The 24,786-nt window shown below is 45.0% G+C and overlaps 1 protein-coding gene across 1 annotated transcript; it reads left to right on the plus strand.

Annotated features, from left to right (window-relative positions):
• Positions 1–3,460: 3,460 nt before the first annotated feature.
• LOC141264241 (activin receptor type-2B-like) lies at positions 3,461–24,494 on the plus strand. The gene is made up of 6 exons (XM_073676534.1): positions 3,461–3,600; positions 5,524–5,672; positions 18,613–18,727; positions 19,334–19,472; positions 21,830–21,960; positions 22,505–24,494. Exons 1-6 carry the CDS (start codon positions 3,505–3,507, stop codon positions 22,697–22,699), a joined length of 825 nt encoding a protein of 274 aa, XP_073532635.1. The 5' UTR covers positions 3,461–3,504; the 3' UTR covers positions 22,700–24,494.
• Positions 24,495–24,786: the final 292 nt, after the last annotated feature.

Below are 24,786 nucleotides of genomic sequence, written 5' to 3' on the forward strand. Positions count from 1 at the left end.
AGCGTACCCCACTACTGACCCCATATGGACCTCGCCCCCCGAAAATTTTGAGCCACTGATTCCTGATTTCGTGGCAGAATAAGGAATCAAGTTTGACACCACCGGCCTCACAGAAGTAGACTTTTTCAAAGTCTTTTTCTCTGAGGATTTTATAAACCTCATGGTGGGCCAAACTACTTTGTATGCTCATCAATTTTTGGAACAAAACCCCTCTTCATCATTTTCTAACTGGAACTGGTCTCCTGTAGTCGCAGAAGAAATTATGAAGTTTTGGGGCCTGGTCCTTCATATGGGGATCCTGAAAAAAACAGAGGTTCGGCAATACTGGAGTGTTGACGTTTTGTATAACACTCCAGTGTTCCGAATGGTCATGACCGGGACACGTTTTGAGGCCATCCGCAAGTTCTTGCATTACCAAGATAATGCAAGGTGTCCTGCACGCGAAGACCCGAACTTTGATCATCTTTTCAAAGTTCGGCCGGTCATTGAGCACTTCAACAACAAGTTTGGTGAAGTGTACATGCCCCAAAAGGACATCTGCGTGGATGAGTCCTTAATTTCTTTTAAGGGGTGGCTTGGATTCTGGCAGTACCTGCCCAGTAAAAGGTCAAGGTACGGGATCAAGCTGTATAAACTTTGTGAGAGTACCTCAGGGTACACTCACAAGTTTAGAGTTTTTGAAGGGAAGGACTCCCGGATTGAACCCCCTGAATGCCCCCCTGTTCTGGGAGTGATTGGGAAAATTGTGTGTGACTTGGTGCACCCACTGCTGGATAAAGGTTATCACCTGTACGTGGATAACTTTTATACAAGTATCCCGCTCTTCAAGTCCCTCTCTGCGTGACATACCGCAGCTTGGGGTACTGTCCGCAAAAATCAGAAAGGCCTCCCAAAGACTCTAATTGGGCAGCTGCTCAGAAGGGGTGAGAGCAGAGCCCAATGTAGCGACCACCTCTTGGTGGTCAAGTACAAGGACAAGAGGGATGTCCTTCTCTTGACCACCATACATGGTGATGGCAGCACCCTCAGCACTGTAAGAGGTTCCACTACACAGGTCGCCAAACCAAACTGTGTAGTGGGGTACAACAAGTACATGGGGGGAGTTGATCTCTCCGATCAAGTCCTCCAGCCGTACAGTGCTTTGAGAAAGGCCAAGGTATGGTATAAGAAGCTGGCCGTGCACATTGTTCAGATGGCAATGCACAACGCTTTCCTTCTGTCAAAATGTGCAGGCCAGACTTCTGCATCGTACCTTCACTTCCAGGAGACAGTTATCAAGGCCCTGATATTTGGCAGTGGTGGCGGAGCGGGCCCCACTACTTCTGGAACTGAAGGACCTCGAATTGTACCGGCCAGCATTTCCCGGGGCAGATCCCTCACAGTGGAAAAAAAGGTAAGTCACAAAAGAAGTGCCGAGTGTGTTACCGAAGGGGAATACACAAGGACACCATTTACCAATGTGACACCTACCCCGACAAACCTGGCCTCTGCATGAAAGACTGCTTCAAAAGGTACCATACTTCCATGGACTACTGAATTAATTTCTGACGTATGACAACCTGACGAACACTACACAGCTGACGTAGTGTTCGTCAGGTTGTCATGTTTCAGTTGTGTAGTGTTTGTCAGGTTGTCCTACACAACTGGCGTATAATACTACATTATAAAATTGACAAATCAGGTATCCGTTCCAAAAAGGGGGTACTTGTTGGGCATTTCCACAGTTTAGGCACATCAGGGGCTCTGAGAACGTGACATGACGCCCGCAGACCATTCCATCACAGTCTGCATTCCAAAGCGTCACTCCTTCCCTTCCGAGCCCTGACATGCGCCCAAACAGTAGTTTTCTCCAACACATAGGGTATCAGCGTACTCAGGAAAAATTGCACAACAACTTTTGAGGTCCAATTTCTCCTAGTACCCTCTTGAAAATAAAAATATTGTGGCTAAAAGAGCGTTTTTGTGGGAAAAAATGATTTTTTTTTCACGGCTCTACATCATAAACCTTTGCAAAACACTTGGGGGTTCAAAGTGCTCACCACACATCTTGATAGTTCCCTGAGGGGTCTAGTTTCCAAAATGGGGTCACTTGTGGGGGAGCTCCAATGTTTAGGCACACAGGGGCTCTCCAAATGCGACATGGTGTTCGCTAACAAATTGGAACCATGTCGCGTTTGGAGAGCCCCTGTGTGCCTAAACATTGGAGCTCCCCCACAAGTGACCCCATTTTGGAAACTAGACCCCCCAAGGCACCTATATAGATGCATAGTGAGCACTTGGAACCACCAGGTGCTTCACTAATTGATTCGTAAAAATGAAAAAGTGGAAAAAAAAACACTTTGATTTTTTACGGATTAATTTGTGAAGCACCTGGGGGTTCCAAGTGCTCACTATACATCTAGATAGGTGCCTTGGGGGGTCTAGTTTCCAAAATGGGGTCACTTGTGGGGAGCTCCAATGTTTAGGCACACAGGGGCTCTCCAAACGCAACATGGCGTCCTCTAATTATTCAAGCAAATTTTACAATCAAAAAGTCAAATGGCGCTCCTTCTCTTCCGAGCCCTGCCGTGCGCCCAAACAGTGGTTTTTCCCCACATATGAGATATCTGCGTGCCCAGGGGAAATTGCACAACAAATTTTGGGGTCCATTTTTTCTTGTTACCCCGGCGAAAATAAAAAAAATTGCGTCTAAAGTAACATTTTTGTGAAAAAAGTTAAATGTTCATTTTTTATTTCCACATTCCAAAATTCCTGTGAAGCACCTGAAGGGTTAATAAAGTTCTTGAATGTGGTTTTGAGCACCTTGAGGGGTTCAGTTTTTAGAATGGTGTCACTTTTGCGTATTTTCTGTCATAAAGACCTCTCAAAATGACTTCAAATGTGATGTGGTCCCTAAAAAAATGGTTTTGTAAATTTTGTTGGAAAAATGAGAAATCGCTGGTCAACTTTTAACCCTTATAGCTCCCTAACAAAAAAAAATTTGGGTTCCAAAATTGTGCTGATGTAAAGCAAACATGTGGGAAATGTTATTTATTAACTATTTTGTGTGACATATCTCTCTGATTTAAGGGCATAAAAATTCAAATTTTGAAAATTGCAAAATTTTCTAAATTTTTGCCAAATTTCCGTTTTTTTCACAAATAAACGCAAGTGATATCGAAGAAATGTTACCACAATCATGAAGTACAATATGTCACGAGAATACATTTTCAGAATCAGGGGGATCCGTTGAAGCGTTCCAGAGTAATTACCTCATAAAGTGACAGTGGTCAGAATTGTATAAATTGGCCTGGTCATTAACGTGCAAACCACCCTCGGGGGTAAAGGGGTTAATGCAGAATTGTAATATTACATAATACATTTGATTTGTTTTGAGGATGTAGGTAAACCGCAGCTCTGCAAATGTTTAATGTCTTTGACGTCATTCACTAAACTGTGATTCTCGTGTGTACTTAGGACAAGCAATCTTGGCAGAGCGAGAGAGACATTTTCAACACCCCTGGAATGAAACATGAAAACCTCTTGCACTTCATTGGGGCTGAGAAAAGAGGAACAAACCTGGAGATGGAGCTGTGGCTGATCACTGCTTTCCACGAGAAGGTAGACTCAACTTCTAGCAACTCCTAGTTGGTGTTTGGTTGCTCTCTTGTCTTTGATTACTAACATATCCTCTGACTTCCTCCATCATGGTGGATTAGGGGATATTCACACCCTGCATTTTTTTATGTTTTTTTTTCCTTGCATAAAATAACATTGCATTTTATAGTACCAGCAAAATGAGCAAGATTTTTGTAATCTCATGCACATGCTGTTTTTTTTTTTTTCTTGCGTGCTTTAATCATCAATGCGCTTTTGTGTTTTTTTTTAATCTGCAGCATGTCAATTCTGTCAGCAGTTTTGCAACCTTTTTCACCCATTCAAATGAATGCATAAAAAATCAAGTAAAAAACGCTTGTAATGTATACTGTGGTCTTCCTGCTAGGTGGCAGCGTTTTAAATGCAGAAAAAAATACTGCAGAAATGCAGCATGTGAATATACCCTTACCCATCCAGCACTCGTCTCTTATAAATCCGAAAGTTTGCTAGGTGACTACCGTAATTATGGAGATTTATTGGTCAACCATGATAAGGAACCATATTTCCAAGCCGGAACGACTTGTATACAGCTTTTATAATTATCCAGACCTGTTACCAGTTCTGCTTTACTGACTGTTCAGTGTAAAAATGAGCCGCATGCCAATCTAATACTAAGGTTGTATTTCACAGATCCTTGTTGAACAGGTTCTTATTGCCTTTTTCTTATTTTATCATCTCCTAATAATCAGTTACATGACAGGTTCCCTTTAACTAATTTAAAACAACCTATTAACCTGCTGATATGGGGTTACTCTGACGTCGTGCGGTGCCGGCACTGTGAGCCCCACTGCCAGGAGGAAATTAACTTTATTTTCCCCGACAGCGTTCAGCTTCCAGTCATCAGGCCGGCGCGGTTTCAATTACTGCTCTGTGTATAGAGTGCAGCGGCTATAACCGCTCCCCCGCACTGACTGATGGCAGCTCAGCATTAGGGCGGGCTGTCAGTCAGTGCCGGGGGTGCGATTACACCCATCGCTCTCTATATACGGAGCGGTGACTGAACCCTATGATTGCTGCCAGGGGAATAAAGTTAATTTCCTCCTGACAGAGGGGCTCTCAGTGCCAGCACCGCACGGTGTCAGAACACTATTAACCTGCAGATTAACCCCATGTCTGCAAGTTAATAGCGTTATTTTACATGACCGGTTTTCTTTAAATAAAAAAATAGAACACAACAGTGGTAACACCAATACTCACTGCAGCACTAAAAACACCACAAAGTTATCTATGTATGGAGCACAGACATAATAATGATCCCACAAGGGGTGATACTGATACCAATACGCAAAGTGCTGTTTGTAGTAAAAGTGAAAGTCCCAGAACATACCAATATCAAAAGCAGGCACTAGAGAGTAAATAAGCCCAAAAGAGAAGACCCCGTGTCCCCTACGCGCGTTTTGCTCTTCACATCAACCGCTTCATCATAGGAGGTACCCTATGATGAAGCAGTTGATGTGAAGAGCGAAACGCTCCATTGTAGGATCATTATTATGTCTGTGCTCCATACATAGATAACTTTTTTGTGTTTTTAGAGCTGCAATGTGTATTGGTGTTACCGTTTCTCTGACATTCATGCTTGTTTTCTTTCTATGCAGCAGACACTTTATTGTGATTGTTCCCAGTTTTTGATATTATGTGAATTCAGCTCATTCCATCTTTGGCACCTGATGCAGTCATCAGCCCAATTTTCTGTTTGTCATGCACTTTAATGTCTATTGTATGTCATACATGTTTTTAACATTTGTACTCATTAAAGACTGTTATATTTTGAAGCATTTTAAGACTCCAAATATCCTCCTTTGCTCTAGAGGTTCTCTGAGTGACTGCGTCTCTGGAATACTGCGCGATAGCTGCCCAAAAATAACATGTGATTTGTTCATTTTGCAGGGTTCCCTGACGGACTATCTAAAAGGAAACATCCTGAGTTGGAATGAATTGTGCCACATAGCTGAGACAATGTCTCGAGGGTTGGCGTATTTACATGAAGATATCCCTCGTTGTAAAGGGGAAGGCCACAAGCCTGCAATAGCTCACAGGTACTAACCTCAGTCAAGTCTTCATGCAATAGTCCACGGGTACTGACCTCAGCCGAGCCCATGTGCAATAGCCACGGGTGCTGACCTCAGCCAAGTCTTCACGCAATAGTCCACGGGTACTGACCTCAGCCGAGCCCTCGTGCAATAGCCCACAGGTGCTGACCTCAGCCGAGCCCATGTGCAATAGCCCACGGGTGCTGACCTCAGCCGAGCCCTCGTGCAATAGCCCGCGGGTACTGACCTCAGCCGAGCCCTTGTGTAATAGCCCATGGGTAGTGATCTCAGCCGAGCCCCTGTGCAATAGCCCATGGGTATTGACCTCAGCCGAGCCCTTGTGTAATAGCCCATGGGTACTGACCTCAGCCAAGCCCCTGTGCAATAGCCCATGGGTATTGACTTCAGCCGAGCCCTTGTGTAATAGCCCACGGGTGCTGACCTCAGCCGAGCCCATGTGCAATAGCCCGCGGGTACTGACCTCAGCCGAGCCCTTGTGTAATAGCCCACGGGTACTGACCTCAGCCGAGCCCTTGTGTAATAGCCCGCGGGTACTGACCTCAGCCGAGCCCTTGTGTAATAGCCCACGGGTACTGACCTCAGCCGAGCCCTTGTGTAATAGCCCATGGGTACTGACCTCAGCCAGCCCTTGTGCATGAACCACACGATCAGTGATGGGGATGGAGATACAGGACACTGATTCTTCCTCCCCACAAACCTTTCTACTCACTTTATAGCTCATAAAACGAAATGAAAACGTTACTTACTTGCTTGCGCTTTAGGTTCACTTTCCAGTCAACACTGCTGATTACTGTTGGATTTGCCAGCTGCTCTAATAGCCCACAAGGGCAGTGCCAATGGCACCGTCTCAATCAGGAAGGAGCACACAAGCAATACCCCCTACTGATTGCACAGGTGTTTGCAATCAGCTCGGGACCAGAGCCAAAAACCTGCTCTGAATGGCCGTGCTGCCGCCGCCGCGGCTGCTCCCGTTCTGCTCCTAAATGTCTAGTGTTATACCAATGAAAAAGCGTTTTCCCACAAAAAAGCAGAATAGTTTGCATTTTGCCTGGCAGAGGGGGGGACCCTGTTGGGGAATATTTCCTGTCTTATAAATTTCAATCATTTCATGTTTATTATTTAAAGCTGCAATCATAATCTGTTAATTACAACTTTTTGAGCAAACGGCGGTTACATAACCGTGTTTCTGTACGTCGGTGTTTGAGACTAGTAATGCAAACAAAGGGGGAAAAATCATCCCAAATGAGTTTCTGGAAATAACTTTTCTCTTTCTATAAAAAAAGTATAAATTTTCACCTTCTTTAAAACCTTAAGGCCTCATTCAGACGTCCGTGTTGCATCCGTTTTTTTCACGGCTAGAACACATATCTATTAGAAATTAAGGTGCCATTCACATGTCCGTGTTTTTTCATGGACCGAGTGTCTGTGCAAAACTCAAAGATGTCTGTTTTTCTCCGTTATCTCGGATGAAAAGAGCCATTACAAGTCTATGGGTTCGTGAAAAACACGTACAGCACACGGATGGCATCTGTGTTCTGTCCATGTATAATATTGCAACGTATAGGAGAAGCTTTGGAATTTATTTATTCATCCATGAAAAACACTGATGACACACGGACCAAACACTGATGAGTAGAGATGAACAGAAAGTTTTACAGGATCCTGGTCCAGCGGCCACTTCACTAGTCCGTGCCTGCTGGAGTAGAGCCCTGGGAACCCTCTACCTGCCGTCTAATATGTTGTCATCATTGCGGCACAACACACACATGACTTAGTGCCTCGCCTACTAAACTGAAGTGGTGTCGGTGATGTTTGGCATCTTCAAAGAGGCTCAAAAAAGTCTTGACCGGCGGCCACAGACTACTGACGTGGCCTCTGGACCAGGGTCCTGCGAATCGTTTACTGAACTATATGGCTGATCCTACACTTGCTGTGATGGGACATGGTGGGTGGTGAAGACATCTGTGTGATGTAAACTCTGAGAAGAGCACCCTCTCTCAACAAGGATGACCATCAGTGGTGAGGAGGCAATAGCAAAAGTGGAGAGGTGACAACCTGACTCTACTAGTTTAGGTGGGCTCTTTGGTGGCCTGGACCAGCATAATTAGGTGGTTGTCATATATTTTTGTTTGCCCCCTCTTGCTTTAGAGCTTTTCTTACTGTAATGCTTATTGCCCCAAGATTTTAAACTCTAACAATGGAGACAAATTGTGAAGGGGTCGTCCCAACCATTTGCAATCCTGTGGAGCGGTAATAGCTTGCGGAGTTGAGTGTTCTCCACCAGTCCCATAGATCCATGAGTGCGTGGCAATGACACTAATGTGCGGCCATCACACCGTATAAAATAGTTTAGAAGTAATTTTCTACTGATAGCTAACCTTTATATGATTTATTGGTAAAGTGCTGGTGGTGTGGAGGGTTACGATTTTTTTATTTTTGTTTCTCTAGAAACCAAATATTTGTTCTAGTTTCTTTACTTGGGGAATGTTGATGGTTGAACATACCCGTGTAAGGCTTATTAGACACCATAAATTGTACATTCTTCCAGCAGTCTCCCAGTTACCAGCCTGAATTTAAATGTTGCTTTTCTTTTTATTTCAGACCCCTAACATTAATTTCCTGAGCTTTATGTTGTCCCCCCGCTAATCACCAAATACTCCAAACTATTAGCCTGTTATTCATTACCACAGACCTGAGACGTTAATCATTTTAACTTTCTTTTTTTTTTTTTTGCCTTCAAAATACGTTCTTCCACCATGTAAAAAAAAAATGTGTTTCTCATTTACACATGCCATCTGTCAGGAGTTCTTTAAAGAGACAGCTTGGACAACTCGCAGCAGGGAGAGTTGCCGGTTCACACCGCTGCCTAGCCATTATCCAAAATATAAATGTACGGGCGGCTCCTCTGTAATAGCTTTACCAGTGCAGATGGAGTTGTGGCACCCTGCTGTGCTCAGGTACCACAGGACCCAGGGTGCATGGATGGACTTCTCCACAAGAGGCCCTCATTACATACAAACACATCCACCCTTCCACCTCATACCACCAGAGGGAGCCCATTAGGGATATATATATGGAGGGTGGAGCCAGGCAGTTCAGTTAGTTGTTAGTAGTCAGACTGAGAGGGAGTCTGAGAGCGTGCTGACGCTGAGAGCAGCGAAGATGCAGCACGTCTGCTGCCGAGTTCTGAGGGCGCCGAGTGTGGCCGACGGCAAGAGGAGAACGGAGAGAGGAGTTGAGGGGGCAGAGGAGCATCATAGGCTCACCCCAGTATACAAACCGGACACCGGGTCCGCGCCTACAGGGTCCTTCATACCCAGTAGGGATCACCGGCATTCCAGGAGAACTACAAGTCCCTGGCAGACCTGCAGCTAGACCCACACAGGACCAGGAACCATGAAGGCCCCAGCGTTACCAGGGATAGTGGTTGCCAGCAGAAGGTCCTACTACCGAGCGACAGGTGAAGGAACAGCACGACACATAAGCTAGGCCCAGTTGCAGGCTGGCCAGGAGCAGACAGAGAGGCAGACACGGACCAGAAGGCCTTATACCCGCTCACTGGGGAGAAGTCCTGAAGTGCACCCATCCTACTGAGTACCCTGGACCGTACCTGACATCCGCACCAGTAAAGGTATTGAAGCGAATCCCCTGTCTATGTCAGTTACTCCTGCTGCACCATCCGCCTGCACTACGGGTCCCAGCATCACCACCATCAAACTCCACACTGCCCCGGGGGCCCGCTCCACCTGTGGGGAGCAGAAACACCTCAGCTGAGATCCCATCACCCCCCGGAAGTCTGCAGCTGCGCTGGTAAACCTTACCAGGTACCACAGGTGGCGTCACAAACTATTTATTTTATTTTTCCTATCCAAGTTACAATCCCCCTTTTTGGTTGACCGCCCTGGGCCACGGACCAGGCCAGCCACTGTGACCTATCCCCCACCAGCATCCATAGGCCCGGCTGCCGAGTACCCCATTGCCCCGGGGGCGCGTCAGAGTCAGTCTCAAGCTGGGGGAAACTGATTTGCTCTGACTAATGTGTTCCCTGCCAAAGAGTTATGTGACAAATTTGGGCGCTGCATCCATTCCTCGACTTTCTATGGGATCATTAGGAGATACCCACTTAGATGTACCTCCAAAGTGTCGCTTTACCTTTGTGTCTGGCAGTTTGTCTCCGCATCACCTTTCTATGTGGCATCTATCATTTGGATAATAGTGAGAAAAAAATAGAAATCCTTCCACACAAACCTGATATTTTTTTTCGGTATATATTATTGACAGACTGCATTTAATCCTTCCAAATTGCTAGTGTCTACAAGCCGGGGTTTCGGCAAACTAATGGTGATGCTCCTGACCATTAACAATTCCATGAAATGCAACATGGCCCCATTCATTATGCTGTATATTCCTGTACCAGCCGAGATTCAGAGTTTTTGCCTCCGATGGACGGGTTTCCCAGATGTTGGATCTTTCCCCCAACTCACATCATAACAATATAACATGTCCTGGAAAACACCAGTTAAGAGGAACGATCACAATGGGGTGTAGCCTATTCAGCCCCAAAACTATTACCCACTAAGAATGGGTTTAGCTAATATTTTTACAAGAGCGGACGCATTTTATGTTTGACCAAATGGCTGACAAATCTCTGCCAGAAAGTTCCCTTCCTTACACAATTGAATTCTCCTACATCTACATTTAATGATGGCCAACAACTAAAATTTCTGTTTATGCCCTTACATTTTGTGCAAGGAGTAACAATAATGGTTTGATATAAATGGGTCCATTGCCAGTCCTTTGGGGTAGTTTTTGTGTTTTTCTGCTCTTATCTAGAAAATGAAATCATGGATTCATAATAATGGGAAGGCTATTTTGTCTCAAAATAGGTTTAAGTCATGGAGGACTATAATGGGTGCGGAGGTTGCAGTCACACCCAGGTGAAGACGTGCCTTTAGTCCATATAAGGTGTTCAAATTTGGGATCCTTTTGAATATTTTGCCTTAGGCTTACAAGTTTAAAGTTACGCCACTAGTCCGACAGCTCTTTCTGGAAGCATAAATGGACGGTACTATTACAGGGCTGTGGAGTCGGTACGCTGAACCACTGACTCCGACTCTTCAATTTCCCTGACTTCCGACTCCACAGCACGGCCTCATTACTGAGCGTGTACATAAAGTGCAGCACAGATTAATCTCAATTAAAAGACGAAATCCTTAGATCAGGAACAGAACAGACATTTATAGGACATTTCATAACTTTCCCAAATCCTTATGAAAACATTTACAGCACATCCTGCATTGTACTAATGAACCCAATTTATTATATATTTTAGGAGTCGGTCCATTTTATACCGACTCCACCAAAATGGACACAGACTGCGACTCCACAGCCCTGGGTACTGAAAGGAAGCTCCACTTTGGAGCCTTTTTTATATACAATACATAAATGGTCAATCCGTGCTATAATGTGAATATTTGGGTCATTCTGATAATGTAGAGGGCATATTAGCGCTTCTGTTCTTTTCTACGAGAGAGTCAGTACCATCTGGCAGCGGCTTATCTCTCCACCAAGCGAAAAAATTCCAACCTCCAGATCCTTATGACCTCTGACATAATCTTTCGGGGGACAGTCGAGATGCCCCCATAAACACTATATGGTTGACCTATCCCATCAATATTTCATATCTATGGGGGCCTTCGATGAAGAATCTTTATTTTGGTATAACCAACTAAAATGTAACTATTGTGACAGTATTAGGACCAACCAATATTCCTATAACAAAAAGTATCTGGCTGAGTGAGAGATTCCCATAAGTATCAAGAGATAAACCAAAAGATAGATGGTGCTAATAATATCTCACAAATATATTAGCTTTATTAAATATAAAATGTCATGACAGAATTTAAGGGCTAACAACAAACCTCCCAAGGCTATAAACAGTATATAATTAATATGGCCATATATCTATTGCAGTACATTGCCTAATGGTTAACATACATATCAGATAGAAGAGTATAGGATGCAGACTTTCAAAGTAATGATGTGGAGCAGTGTTAGGTGTGTAGTAGTGATGAGTAAGCGTGCTCGTTTAACCCTTTCACTGAGCATGCTCGGGTGCTTACCGCGTATCTTCGGCGTGCTCGTATATTATGTTCGAGTCCCTGCGTCTGCATGATTTATAGCTGTAAGACAGCCTCAACACATGTAGGGATTGCCTGTTTGTTAGGGAATCCTCACGTGTTGAGGCTGTCTTACAGCTGTAAATCATGCAGACGCAGGGACTCGAACATAATATACGAGCACGCCGAAGATACTTGGTAAGCACCTGAGCATTCTCGGTTAAAGGGTTAATCGAGAACGCTCGCTCATCACTAGTGTGTAGCCCTGGGCCCCAACATGCTTTTCACCTGCCTTCGTCACACCCTCTGACGAAGCTGGGTGAAACGTGCATTATGGCGCAGGGCTACACACTACGGAATGTACTGCAATAGATATGCAGGCATACTAATTATATACTGTTTATAGCCTTGGGAAGTTTATAGTTAGCCCTCCATTCAGCTACTCTTTAACTATCTGTTATGATATATCAATTTTAGTAAATATAAAATATTTGAGATTTTGTAGCACCCGCCAGTTAAGTGACTCGCCCTCCCTGAGCGGTGGGGTACTCGGAGCCAGGCCTTGCAGATGTCGCGGGGATGCAGTCGTGGCCTTGACCCGTTCCGTGCCCACGGCTGTCACCTGAAATATGGGCTTTTTGGGATGAGTGGTTGTTCGACTACGCCACCTGTTTCTGGTGAAGGTTACCAGCGCTGCAACAGTCCTCTGAGGCTGGTGTTCTGGCAGCTTGGTTGGTACTACTCCCCACAGGCAGAGTAGGCCTCAGGGCAGTGTTTGATGAACTATGTGGAGGTATGGTGGGTGCAGTGCCGCGCAGGAATAAACAAGCGGAGGCGGTGAATGAAGTCATCCGGGTCTTTACTTACTTTAGATGCACTTTCAGCCGCAAAGCTTCTCTCTGCTACACACGGTGTACTGCGGCCACCGGAAAGGGGTTCAGCACTTCCCAGGTAGATCAGGAGCACCTGTCAAAACCCCATTGGTGTGTTCCTCTCCTTCTTTTCTCCTCCTGCTTGTGTTCCTCCCTGGGATCCACTAAACCGCCAGGCTTTTCCAACAGTGACATGAAGTACACAGTCAGATATCGGGGGCCGGTCACCCCTCTTGCAGCAGGAGTCCCTCTGGCTAAGCCAGAGTGAAGAATACAGGTGGCGACTCCGCTCCGTCCGTATCCCCCTGGGATCCTTTTGCCTGTGTAGTCTCCTCTGCTCCCCTCCAAGGCCTTCTTAGAACAGGACCCTGACCTGGCAGAGACACTCATTAACTCTGACCCGCTCCTCGTCTCAAGGCCAGAGAACGAGGACCGTGAATCTTCAGCCAGCTACAGACTCTTGCTGGACCCTGACAGAAGACCACAATCAAAGACCTTGAACCAAAGGTGGCCTTATATTATATATGATTCTATAAGTGCATCCTGTAAGTGTTTCCTCCACCCTTACCCACTACTTGGTTCCCCCTATCTTTGGTTTCCCCCCATCTCCTCTATCCCGGGACGGGGCAGCACCCTGGTGCATTTAGGCCCCCTACAGGACAGGAGTGGTATAGTGTTGAGTGAGAAGTGGGGTCCTAGGTGATGCTCCATCCTTACCTGGAAGAGGAGATACCACACCTCTATCTGAGGTGCAGTACCCCTGTGGCGACTGAACCCCCAGGGGCGCCACAGATTTTGTAGCACCATCTTTCTTTTGGTTTAACTATTGTGACAAGCATGAACTTCTGCAATAGGGAGTCTGAAACTACATCCACTGATAACATGTCTGGCTGAAGCTCCCTCCAATTTAATCTGTGGACAATGCTCGTCCTACTTCTATTAGTTATTTTTTTAAAAGAACTCGGCTATTGCTGACTCGGAAACAGGTCCACTAAAAAGAAAAAAAAATTCCCTAGAATACAACCCTTGTGTGACGCTCGCAGCCCTAACCCTGGGAAGATGGGGGATTACTCGGAGCCGGGTCCTATGTTTTTGGTGGGGTGCAGCCGTGGCCTGGACCCGTTCCGTGCCCAGGGCCGTCACATTAAAAAGGATGTAATGGGCTATCAGGGTTGAGTGGTTGCTATCGACTACGGCACCCGTGGTACCTGGTGAAGGCCACCAGCGCTGCTGCAGTCCTCCGAGGCGGGATGTTGTGGCAGCCGAAGTTGTTACTACTCCCCACAGGCGGAGCAGGGCCTCAGGGCAGAGACAAGGATGGAGAGGGTTGTAGTGTAGGAGGTCTGGTGCTGCGTGGTGCGGTGCGGTGCAGAAATAAAGAGTCCGGAGGCCATAGGGGTTGACTTCCAGGGTTTTTACTCACGTTGGAGAGTACAGCTGCAAGGCTTCTCCCTGCTCCTCATGGAGTTCTGCGGTCACCAGGGACGGGGTCCGACAACCTCCAAGTAATTCAAGTACTTAATCAGGACCCCGCGCCAGAGTGTTCCTAGACTTCAGACCGTATCCTTACCTGTGTGTGTGTGTAGATAGGCCGGGTCTCCCTCTGGACTTCGCTCAGAAAAAGGGTACGGGTGGCAGCTCCGCTCCGTCCGTTACCCGGTGGGATCCTCAGGGCCTCCTGCCGGGCTTCCCTGACTAGGACGTAGAGTAGCAAAGTCAGGTGTCAGGGGCCGGTAACCCCTCTTGCAGCAGGAATCACTCTGACTAGGTCAGAATAGTGAGGACAATTGGCGTATACCGCTCCGTCTGCATCCCCCTGGGATCCTTTTGCAGTGGAGCTACACTACTAAGCTCCAGGCCTTCTTGGCTATGGTCCTTGACCGGGTTTGAGACATTTGTTTACTCCAACCTGCCCCTCGTCTCGAGGCCAGGGTACGAGGGCCGTGTCTCCATCCTCTGCAGGTTCACCCAGAAGCCACGTTCAGGGATGGAGAACACAATCAAAGAACCATGAGCCAAGATGGCTGTTTATTAAATATGAAATATTAAGTGTAACTAAATGTGAGTCCTCCACCCTCACCCACTAATTGGTTCCCCCTATCTCTTGGTTCCCCAGTCTCCCAATTTCCAGTAGGGGCAGCACTCTAGTGCCTACTAGCCCCCTCTGGTGGGAGAAGTGTGGTGTTGGATGTGGAGGTGGGGTCCTGACCATTGCACCGTTCTTACCTCGAAGGAGGAACACCACACTCCATTGAAGAGGTGCAGCATCCCTGTGGCAGTCGAACCCTCAGGGGCGCCACACTTGGCCGTGATAATTTATTAGTCCAGATGCTCCTGCTTGGAGTTCTGCTGCTTTAGCTTTTTACCGACTGTATTTCTCCATGTATCATTACAGCAGTGACACCTTCAGGACAGACGGGGGATAGCCCAAATACAGGAGGCCGAGGTTATGAACAGACCATGTGCCATAGCAATAAAATACCTTCTGTGCACATTGGACTTCATTGCACATTTTAAGTTTCCTTCAAAGACTATCACATGCCATGCCTTGTCGGGTCTATTGATGATACTGGTACCCATTAAAGTTGATGCGAATCTATTCGCAGTGCCTGGTCCAGTGACCTAGTCAGAAATCTGTGGCCGCCGGACATCAGCCGTGTGAACCACCACTTACCTGACTGCATCCACGGCTTCCCTTGTAATTAGCCGGTCTGGCGTGATGTCACATGTCATCGTTGCGGCGTAATGCACAACACGCGAGGTCGGCTAAGGATGCCGGAAGACAAGTGGTGGCTCGGAGGGCTCCCTTCCAGCGGCCACAGATAACTTATGAATTGTGTCTTGTGAACTGGTTTGCACCATCTCTAGTACCTGTAGCCGGTGTTGGGATATTATGTTGAGAACCATCCCGACAGTGTCTGCGACTCATTATAGGTTGCTAGAGTTTCTTTATACTGCTCATCTCCCCGATTACCTGAATTTCTTTGACTTGTAAACGCCTTAATGCGATACTCTCCTGTAAAAATTAAAGGGGTTATACTGTTTTTTGTTTTTTTTAATAGATGGCCTATTCTTCAGATAGGCCATCAATATTAGTCCAGTAGCGGTCTGATGAGCTTTTCTTTGGGATGACCTACCCGTCACTGTCTTTGCTCTGTACCGGAGAGTATTTTTTAGTAACGCCTGTGTGGAGATGTGCTGCATTGTTCTGTTCAGCTGTAATATTGAGCATGCCACAGAAATGCCACAGCAGGATTTAAGTGGTTAAACTATAGCGATAGGTACAATCTCCGGATGCTGTAGTTAGTCAGATGCCGGCTAAGTTACACAGCCAGCATCTGCTGCGCATAAAGCAGGCTCGGCTCCTGAGCCCACGTCATACATTCTATAGTGGTCTATGATGAAAGTGTATGTAATAGGTCAATGAGAAGAAAAAATAATAATCATGAAATCTTGCAGTTTTTACTCTGTTCACTAGGAGTAGATTTATACTGGCCGACCACATACAAGCCAATTGGCGGTTGTTTAATAGCCTGATTAGGCAGGCTGACTGCGCTTCCGTTCACACACGATCATTCTGTGCACACAGAACATGCACAAACTTAAAATTAATTGAAACCAATGAACGAGCATTGTGCTCATTCCCAAATATTGTCACTTTAAGCCTCCCCGTAGGCCAGAATGTCCTGCTCTGTAGGGATCACTCTCCCACGGGCATCTCATTATTGTCAGGCAGGATTACAATGAAAGGTAACACCTAAATATATAGATAAGATAGGCTCTACCATCACAATAAGTTATGGTCACAGCTCACCTCCTCCCCCTCTCTGCACACGTCACATAGCATGCCTACAGACATTTTCCATAGAATGCAGTAAACATATCCAGACAAGAGGTTCCCATTGTCCATGTGGCTGCCCTAAAGTTTTATATCTAAATCCTGTTCATGACTGCCCCCCACAAAAAAAAAAAGAATAAAACCGATTATATAGATTTTTTTTTAGCTATTAAAAAATTAATACAGCTGATCCTTCACTTTTTCAGCGTGGACCGATGTGCGTGATGCATTTATTGCAGGTTTCAGTCTTGCGCTGTGACATTCCTACATACTGTATTTACTTGTTAATTATCACATTTAGCCCTGTCTCGCTCTTATCAGATTTGTCACTACAGGGACTTGCTGTCAGATTTAAATGCGAAGCATCGAAGTCACCACCATCTGCTCAGCCAGTAATTAAATTAAAACCCTATGTACCATAGATGACTTTAAACAATGTATGACTGGTATTTGCTAAGCAAAACACAAGTCTAATGCTGGGTTTGCATGTCGCAATTGTGTTTGTGGCAGATTGGGGGTCATTTAACATACAGGAATTAGAAAAAAAAAGATAGATAAATGAAATGTCTTTATGAACAAATTCCAAAATGTCTTTAATTAGCTAATCACTATAGTACATACAATGTGATATACTGATAAAAACCTATCCAAAAATATTAATGGGACCGGTGCCTGTGAGCATGTACAGTAGGAAGCTCTGCCCCCCACAACCCCTCCTCATATGTAGGTAGATGTGGTCCCAATAAATATTCTGATCCAACACTGAAGATAAAAGGAGTTCTGCGGTAAGAAGAGGCTGTCCACCCTGTCTATCTGATCTAATATTGGAGATACCAGGGGTGCTGAGGTAAGAAGAGGCTACTCACACTGCTGTCCACCCTGTCTATCTGATCTAATATTGGAGATACCAGGGGTGCTGAGGTAAGAAGAGGCTGCTCACACTGCTGTCCACCCGGTCTCTCTGATCTAATACCAGAGATACCAGGAGAGAGGGTGCTGAAGTAAGAAGAGGCTGCTCACACTGCTGTCCACCCTGTCTATCTGATCTAATATTGGAGATACCAGGGGTGCTGAGGTAAGAAGAGGTTGCTCACACTGCTGTCTACCCTGTCTATCTGATCTAATACCAGAGATACCAGGGGTGCTGAGGTAAGAAGAGGCTGCTCACACTGCTGTCCACCCGGTCTCTCTGATCTAATACCAGAGATACCAGGAGAGAGGGTGCTTAAGTAAGAAGAGGCTACTCACACTGCTGTCCACCCTGTCTATCTGATCTAATATTGGAGATACCAGGGGTGCTGAGGTAAGAAGAGGCTGCTCACACTGCTGTCCACCCTGTCTATCTGATCTAATACCAGAGATACCAGGGTGCTGAGGTAAAAAGAGGCTGCTCACACTGCTGTCCACCCGGTCTCTCTGATCTAATATTGGAGATACCAGGGGTGCTGAGGTAAGAAGAGGCTGCTCACACTGCTGTCCACCCTGTCTATCTGATCTAATACCAGAGATACCAGGGGTACTGAGGTAAGAAGAGGCTGTCCACCCTGTCTATCTGATCTAATACCAGAGATACCAGGAGAGAGGGTGCTGAGGTAAGAAGAGGCTCCTCACACCACTGTCCACCATGACTTTTTAATTACTGAGCTGCTGTTGTGACCTGGAGATAGCTTGACAGTATATGGTGTAGATTATCTCCAGATAACAGAAGGGAGCTTCCTATTGTACATGATCACAAACAATGTTCCTAGTAATATTCTGGGTCAGGTTTCTATCAGTGTAACAAGTTAGTGGCCATTTTAAATTTTTTAGTAATTACCTCTGCAGACAAAAAAAGCTTGATTTGCTATTTAAAGGTATTTTGAAATGAAAGATGATCGTTCCGACCTCTTGCGCAGTCCTCCGTTGCAGACGGACCTCTCTTCTGTGGCGGGCATCCTCGGGCCTCTGCGGCCTCCTGGGCCTTGCAGTGTTGTATCACATTCCACCCTGGTGATGACATTTCACAATACCTGAATATATAATATTTTCATTACTTCTGTTGAGCAGGACGAATCTGCTTCTGTATGATTTATTTTACCTTCTTTTTCTTTACATAGGGATTTTAAAAGTAAAAACGTTTTGCTGGAAAACGACTTGACAGCAATTTTGGCAGATTTTGGATTAGCTGTTCGGTTTGAACCCGGAAAGCCTCCTGGAGATACACACGGACAGGTAATTCTATTATACTTTTTTGCATATACATTAGGAATGGCTTTCTTTGCACATCACTAGTAGATTTCCATATTCACAATCGCTCCATTTAGAATGCTTGCTCCGCCGACCTCTGTCCCTCCCCATCCCTGATAGACATTTGCTCACCTGTCTTTGCTGAGGTGTACATGTGTCCTTAGTGAGGGAAAGGAACAGCATCCCATCCTAAAATTTTAGGGGACCGTCACGATTCTGGCAAACACGGAGCTGTGCCAAAGTAAAGGGGAGTGTGGCTTATACAAGGCTTGGACAAAAGAAGACCCTTTTTCCTGGTTTGGGGAAGTTCTAGGGCAGGATTGGAGCATTCCTCGGTTGGACTGGCCTTTTTTTTTTTTCTCTACGGACACCAAGGCTGGAAAGCACCGAGACGCTCCTATTTGCATTAGATGGACGACAGGTCCTGTTGAAAGCTGCAGATTCGACTAAAGATTCTGATTACAAATGTATATTTTGGATTAACAAAAGTTTAGGTTCACATGTCGTCTACACTATATATATATATTATGCTGTATAAACCTGAATGAATATGTTGTGATCTAATGCTGAGCGCGCTGTTTATACACCTAGGTTGGCACCAGGCGGTACATGGCTCCGGAGGTGCTGGAGGGAGCAATTAACTTCCAACGAGATTCTTTTCTCAGGATAGACATGTATGCTATGGGACTGGTGCTCTGGGAAACTGTAGCCAGGTGTACCGCTGCTGACTGTGAGTGTTTGGGGCCCTCTAGGGGCCATGTGAAGAGCACAGCTTTCTAGTAATTTTGCATTGCAATCCTATCAGTGTAATTTATCTTTACAATGGTTATGTCCACAAATACCAACATGGAAAAATACAGAAAGCTCCTGTACTGGTTACAGTTTTTGGAAATATTGCTTAATTCTTGTGTAATGAAGCGTTCTACGAAACTCCAAATTATGCTGTCATGTATTAGGAGCCTTCATTATTAATCCTCAGGGCATGCCAGTCCGTCTTGGTCAGGCAATTCTTACACAGGAACTTTTCGGATTCCACTGCATAGAGATGAGCCAATCGATTTGCAACTAATGACATTTTTTATTAATTGATTTGCATGAATCCCGGAGGTCTCCATTTTGCTAGATTATTTTGAGGGTCGAAAAGGTTTTAAAAAAAACCAAAGGAATATTCACATGCCCTGCCAAAACTGTTCCATGCCAGATCATTTAATCTACGCATTTGGTCTTAATCTTCCAACCTTTGAGTCTTTTGGTGCTGACAGTCAGTGACATTGAGGCCTCATCAGTGCCAGAAGACGCAAACACCATGGTCCGGAAGATCTTAAGTGAAGACAGGAGGACTAGGGCAGAAAAGTACAATCTTATAGCCACTGCCTTTTATTATGCTTTGGGATCTGGAGAAACCCCAGGGATGATAAATGTCTTTTCAGGGCACTTTTGATTTGTGAAACCCAAAACAAACTTTTAAAGTTTTGTTAACTTCTAAAACGGAATAAACGTTATTTTTAAAGAACTTAATACTTAATATTTGATGTCACAAAGTGTTATAGGACTGCATTGTCTGTTCACATTTCACAATTCGGCGATCACAATAATAATTGTCCAGCGTCAACCCTGAAAACTAGAAAGTTAAAAATTAGCTCTAATCAGTTAATGTGGTAAATGCATCATATGAATTTTCTAGTGCAAACCCTAGAACATTCTGGTAGTAAATCTAGAAATTTTTCCATGTTTTTCATATTTAATGTGGGCATCGGATTGTTATATTTTGGTATGAAACCTTCTAACTGTGCGCCCTCTTAAGGTCTAGATTTCCTCTGACAATAGTGATAATAGAATGCCACTCAGACAGAACCCCGGCAAAGGGAATGTGATATTAAGAAAGACCTATTTTTTTATTTTTTTAAATCAAGCTTGAGAAATTCTTCTTCTTTTTTTTTTAATTTTCTGTATAGCTAAAAATATAATCAGAAAATCGGTTTATTTCTATTTATTAAGCCTATTATGCTGCTTTTAGAAGGGTTAATAATTGGGGAATGAGCATTCCTAAGAATTTTCGTTCCTGACCATCAGGCTGTCTAAACAGGCCGGTAATCTTCTGTCGAGCAAAATAAATATTTGTTCATTAAGTACGAATATTTTTAGGCCGGCTTAAAAAGTATCGTTACGACAGCACATCGGCCTGTGTAAACAAGACGTGCTGCCGATAACTTTGTATTCTATGCACACAGAATAATCATGTTACCAATTGTTTTGTGCACAGAGAATTAAAGCACAGAATGAATCTTCAAACCAAGCACAGACTCTCGGTGTATTATTGGACTTGCCAAACATTTACATCTTCCCACTTGCTTGTTCTCCATCAATCTCCACTCCATCCACCTCCTCTTCTTTGACAGTTCTGGCTTTACAGAGCTAGAGAAGGCTGGACAGAGATGGAAAACGAGTAGGTGGGAAGACGCACTAAATGTTTGGCCAAGGGTGCACTGAGCGCCTGTACTTGGTTTGACTAGCCATCCTGTGCTGACAGAGCCTTTAAGATAGGCCGGTACAAACGTGCTGTTACACGTTCACTGATTTTAGCTTGCTGATAGCCAGGTATTCCCATTACTGAGATAGATGACTATTGGTGCTCATAAAGTTCTATGGAGAACTGTAACTGTCGTTTCAGAAGAACTTGCAGCAGAATCTAGCTGCTCCGTCTCCATAGAATTTTGAAATAACGCCAACTGTCATCTCAGTAATGTGAACATCTCTCTTCATCATCAAACTCAGATTTTACCTCTGAATTCAGAGTGATTGATCAATCAAGGAGGAGAAAGAAGCAGATTTGTAATATATCTTTATTTTCATGTATTGAGTAATAAAATACAAATTCAAACAACGGTTACAATTTAAATGCCGCGGTTGACTCCTAATACAGGGCCGATACTTCTTGTTCTGCAGAGATCACTCTTGAGTAGAGATCTCCTTGTGAATACAGATAGAATTACAGTGAAGGGTAACTCCCATAGGAGGATGATACCATAGGTGACCTACAACTTGCAGCTGGTTTGGCTAATGGTTTGTGTATTTCAATGCCTCCAGGGCCTGTCGATGAGTACATGTTGCCATTGGAAGAGGAGATTGGTCAGCATCCATCCTTAGAAGATCTGCAGGAAGTAGTAGTTCACAAAAAGATGCGACCGGCATTCAAAGAACACTGGTTGAAACACACAGTAAGTGTTTTACTGTTTTTAGAAAAAATTCAATGTTCCAATTTCCAAATTTTGGATTTTTGTCAGACAAGGAAAAATTGGCCATTAATTGTCTGAGACTGACTAAGGCCGACCATACACATTAGGTGTCTGCTGGCTGAACAATGACTCGGTCGACAGCCATCTCAGCCAACTCTCCCATTTACAGAAGAACTCATTTGGCCAAGCGGCCCTTTGATTTCTAAGAGAAAGCTGCCAACTGCCACATCAGCCGGAGGCTTATCTCTGGGAGAACAATGCTTTTAGCATTCCGAAATCACGCATGTGCGATCAACATCTCTTCCAACCATCAGTTGGCCGGTGCCCCCATACTGTTTAGACCATCGGCCGAAAACGTTGATATTTTTAGAAAAACTCTTTATGACCAAGATGTTCTATCTATATGTTCTATTCTCTATGGCGGAGTATACAACATATACTGGAGCTTGCATATTTGATGTGACAAGTTAAGTTTAAAAATTTGTAATAAGTTTCTCATTAATGTAATCTTCTTTATCCTCATCAGGGTTTGGCACAGTTATGTGTCACCATCGAAGAGTGCTGGGACCATGATGCGGAGGCACGGCTCTCTGCTGGATGTGTCGAGGAACGTGTTTCTCAGATCCGCAAATTAGTGAACGACACTACCTCGGACTACCTTGTTTCCATTGTTACATCCGTCACCAACGTGGACTTGCCGCCCAAAGAGTCCAGTATCTGAGTCATTTGTTACATTCGTCTTTCCAGACTCATTTTAAAACACTGGAGAAAAATAACAAAAAAAAATAATAATAATTCATATTTAAACTAAAAAAATAGGAAAAAAAAAACAACATCCACAGACCCATGAATGCAGCAGCTATTTTACCTTGACTTTTTATTATCTTTTTTTATTTTTAATATTTGGTTTCTTGTGGGGGCGGGTGGAGTGGGTGGTTTGGATCAATTTTACCAGCACCTTGTTTTGTTGTATATTAAAAAAAAAACAGGAAAAAAAAAATGAACAGAACATCTCAGCAAGCATTCAGGTGCCGACTTTTGAATGCAGAAAGGTGAAGGTACTTCAGAACCTCAACAAACTCCTTTTTAGAAACACTATGTTGGTTTCTCTTAATGTGTGACCTGAGACGGGGAACCACAGGAGATCCACCAGAAAAAAAAAATGCTGCAAACTTTGTAGTAAGCTGAAGACTGTTACATAAGATACACCTTCCAACAACAGGAATCCTTTTCGACAACCGTAATTACTTCTGGATATCTTGCTCCAAAAAAAACGTCTGTTGTGTCTTTTGCGGATCTTAACGGGTGTCTTTGTAACATGTAGAGAAACTAGAAACCGAATGTTCCCTCTCGTCGGAGAGCTAAATATTGAGGAGGTTGGATGCGTGGGCTGGGCAGACTGTGGTTGCACTTTGCATCAATCGGCAATTGATTTAACGCTACAAAGCTACTTCTCAGGTAACTGTCCATTAAAAGAGGAAGGATGCTGGTCAAGTGCAAAGCTTTGCCGTAGGAAATCCGTAGCGAGAAAGGAAGGTCCTGTTCTTCACACGGTATAAATAAGGGGTGATAGCGCCCTACGTTACCAACGTTGGACAGTTTGATACCTAGAAGTCAACCGTCTTTGTAGGTAACCAGATTATTTAATTTTCATCAACAGGTCATGGGATTAGTAGCCAGTAAATGCTTTAACAACCATTTAGTCAACATGAGCTAAAATCCTTTTGGCTGACATCACCGATCCATCATGTCACAGAAGCCTCATTCAGTTGTCCATTTTTCTCTTCTATTTCTCATGCTTGTGTGAAGCCCAGCTGTGCTTGGTATCACAAATCCTAGAAGGGTGTATTGAAGGATTCCTCCACAAGAGGCCCCCATAACCATTCACACATCTCCACCTTCCACCTCAGACCACCAGAGGGAGCCCGTTTGGGATATAAAAGGGAAGGTGGAGCCAGGCAGCGGTGAGTTGGAGTCAGAGTCTAGTTCAGTCTGATTTAACAGTGAGTCCAGTACAGCCTGAGAGGAGTTACCTCAGAGGACAAAAGCCTGTTCCAGCTCCTGCAATTGCTAGCCTGCAGTGGAGCTTATCCAGAACAAGACTCCAGGTAGCTCAGAGAGGGGAGCTTCAGGTGTGCCGGCGCCATAAGATCGGTGAAGCGCGGCAAGCTGCTGTTAGTGTGAGTAGCCTATTGAGGGTCCGAGTAGGCCGAAGATGAGTAGAGAGAGTTAGTTCATAGGGGGCAGAGGAGCTTAACTAGCTCACCCCGAAGAAACAGTTACCGGACACCGGGTCCGAAGGTTACCGGGATCTCCATGACCCAGTAAGATAAACCGGAATCCCTGGAGAACTACAAGTCCCAGGATCGCTAAAGTGCTGATACGTACCAGAGCCAGGAGACACATAGGCCCCGTAGGTCGGGAGCGTGCACTCCAAGAGAAGGCCCTACCACAAGGTCAGCCCGCGCAGGACAGAGACAAAGTTAGGCCTAGCTCCAGGCAGGTCAGAAACTTACTACGCAGAGTCAAGAAACAGGAGGCCCAAAACCCGCTCATTGGGGAGGATCCGGACATACACCCTTCACCCTACAGTGCTCCGGGGAGTGCCTGAATTTCCATCAGTAAAAGGTACTGAAGTGACTATTGTGTCCGTCCCTGTTCTTGCTCTGACCCGGCTGAGTCTCTCCGTCCTGCATACCCCGTCCGTACCCTGCCCTGAGGCCTAGCTCCACCTGTGGGGAGCCATACCATCTAGCTGCCTTATCACCGGCCTCAGTGGACTGCGCAGCGCTGGTGAATATCATCAGA

This window comes from Phyllobates terribilis, unplaced genomic scaffold, assembly GCF_046119375.1.
Source record: "Phyllobates terribilis strain yellow unplaced genomic scaffold, ASM4611937v1 Scaffold_4__5_contigs__length_816908805, whole genome shotgun sequence".
Taxonomy (NCBI): domain Eukaryota; kingdom Metazoa; phylum Chordata; class Amphibia; order Anura; family Dendrobatidae; genus Phyllobates; species Phyllobates terribilis.

Bases quoted from the DNA above. Each gene is read 5' to 3' on its own strand.
- LOC141264241 (XM_073676534.1), top strand. From the start codon at position 3,505: ATGAAACATGAAAACCTCTTGCACTTCATTGGGGCTGAGAAAAGAGGA. The intron at 18,728-19,333 runs GTAATTCTATTA...TTATACACCTAG, and splicing joins CTGGAGATACACACGGACAG to GTTGGCACCAGGCGGTACAT. The intron at 21,961-22,504 runs GTAAGTGTTTTA...TATCCTCATCAG, and splicing joins AACACTGGTTGAAACACACA to GGTTTGGCACAGTTATGTGT.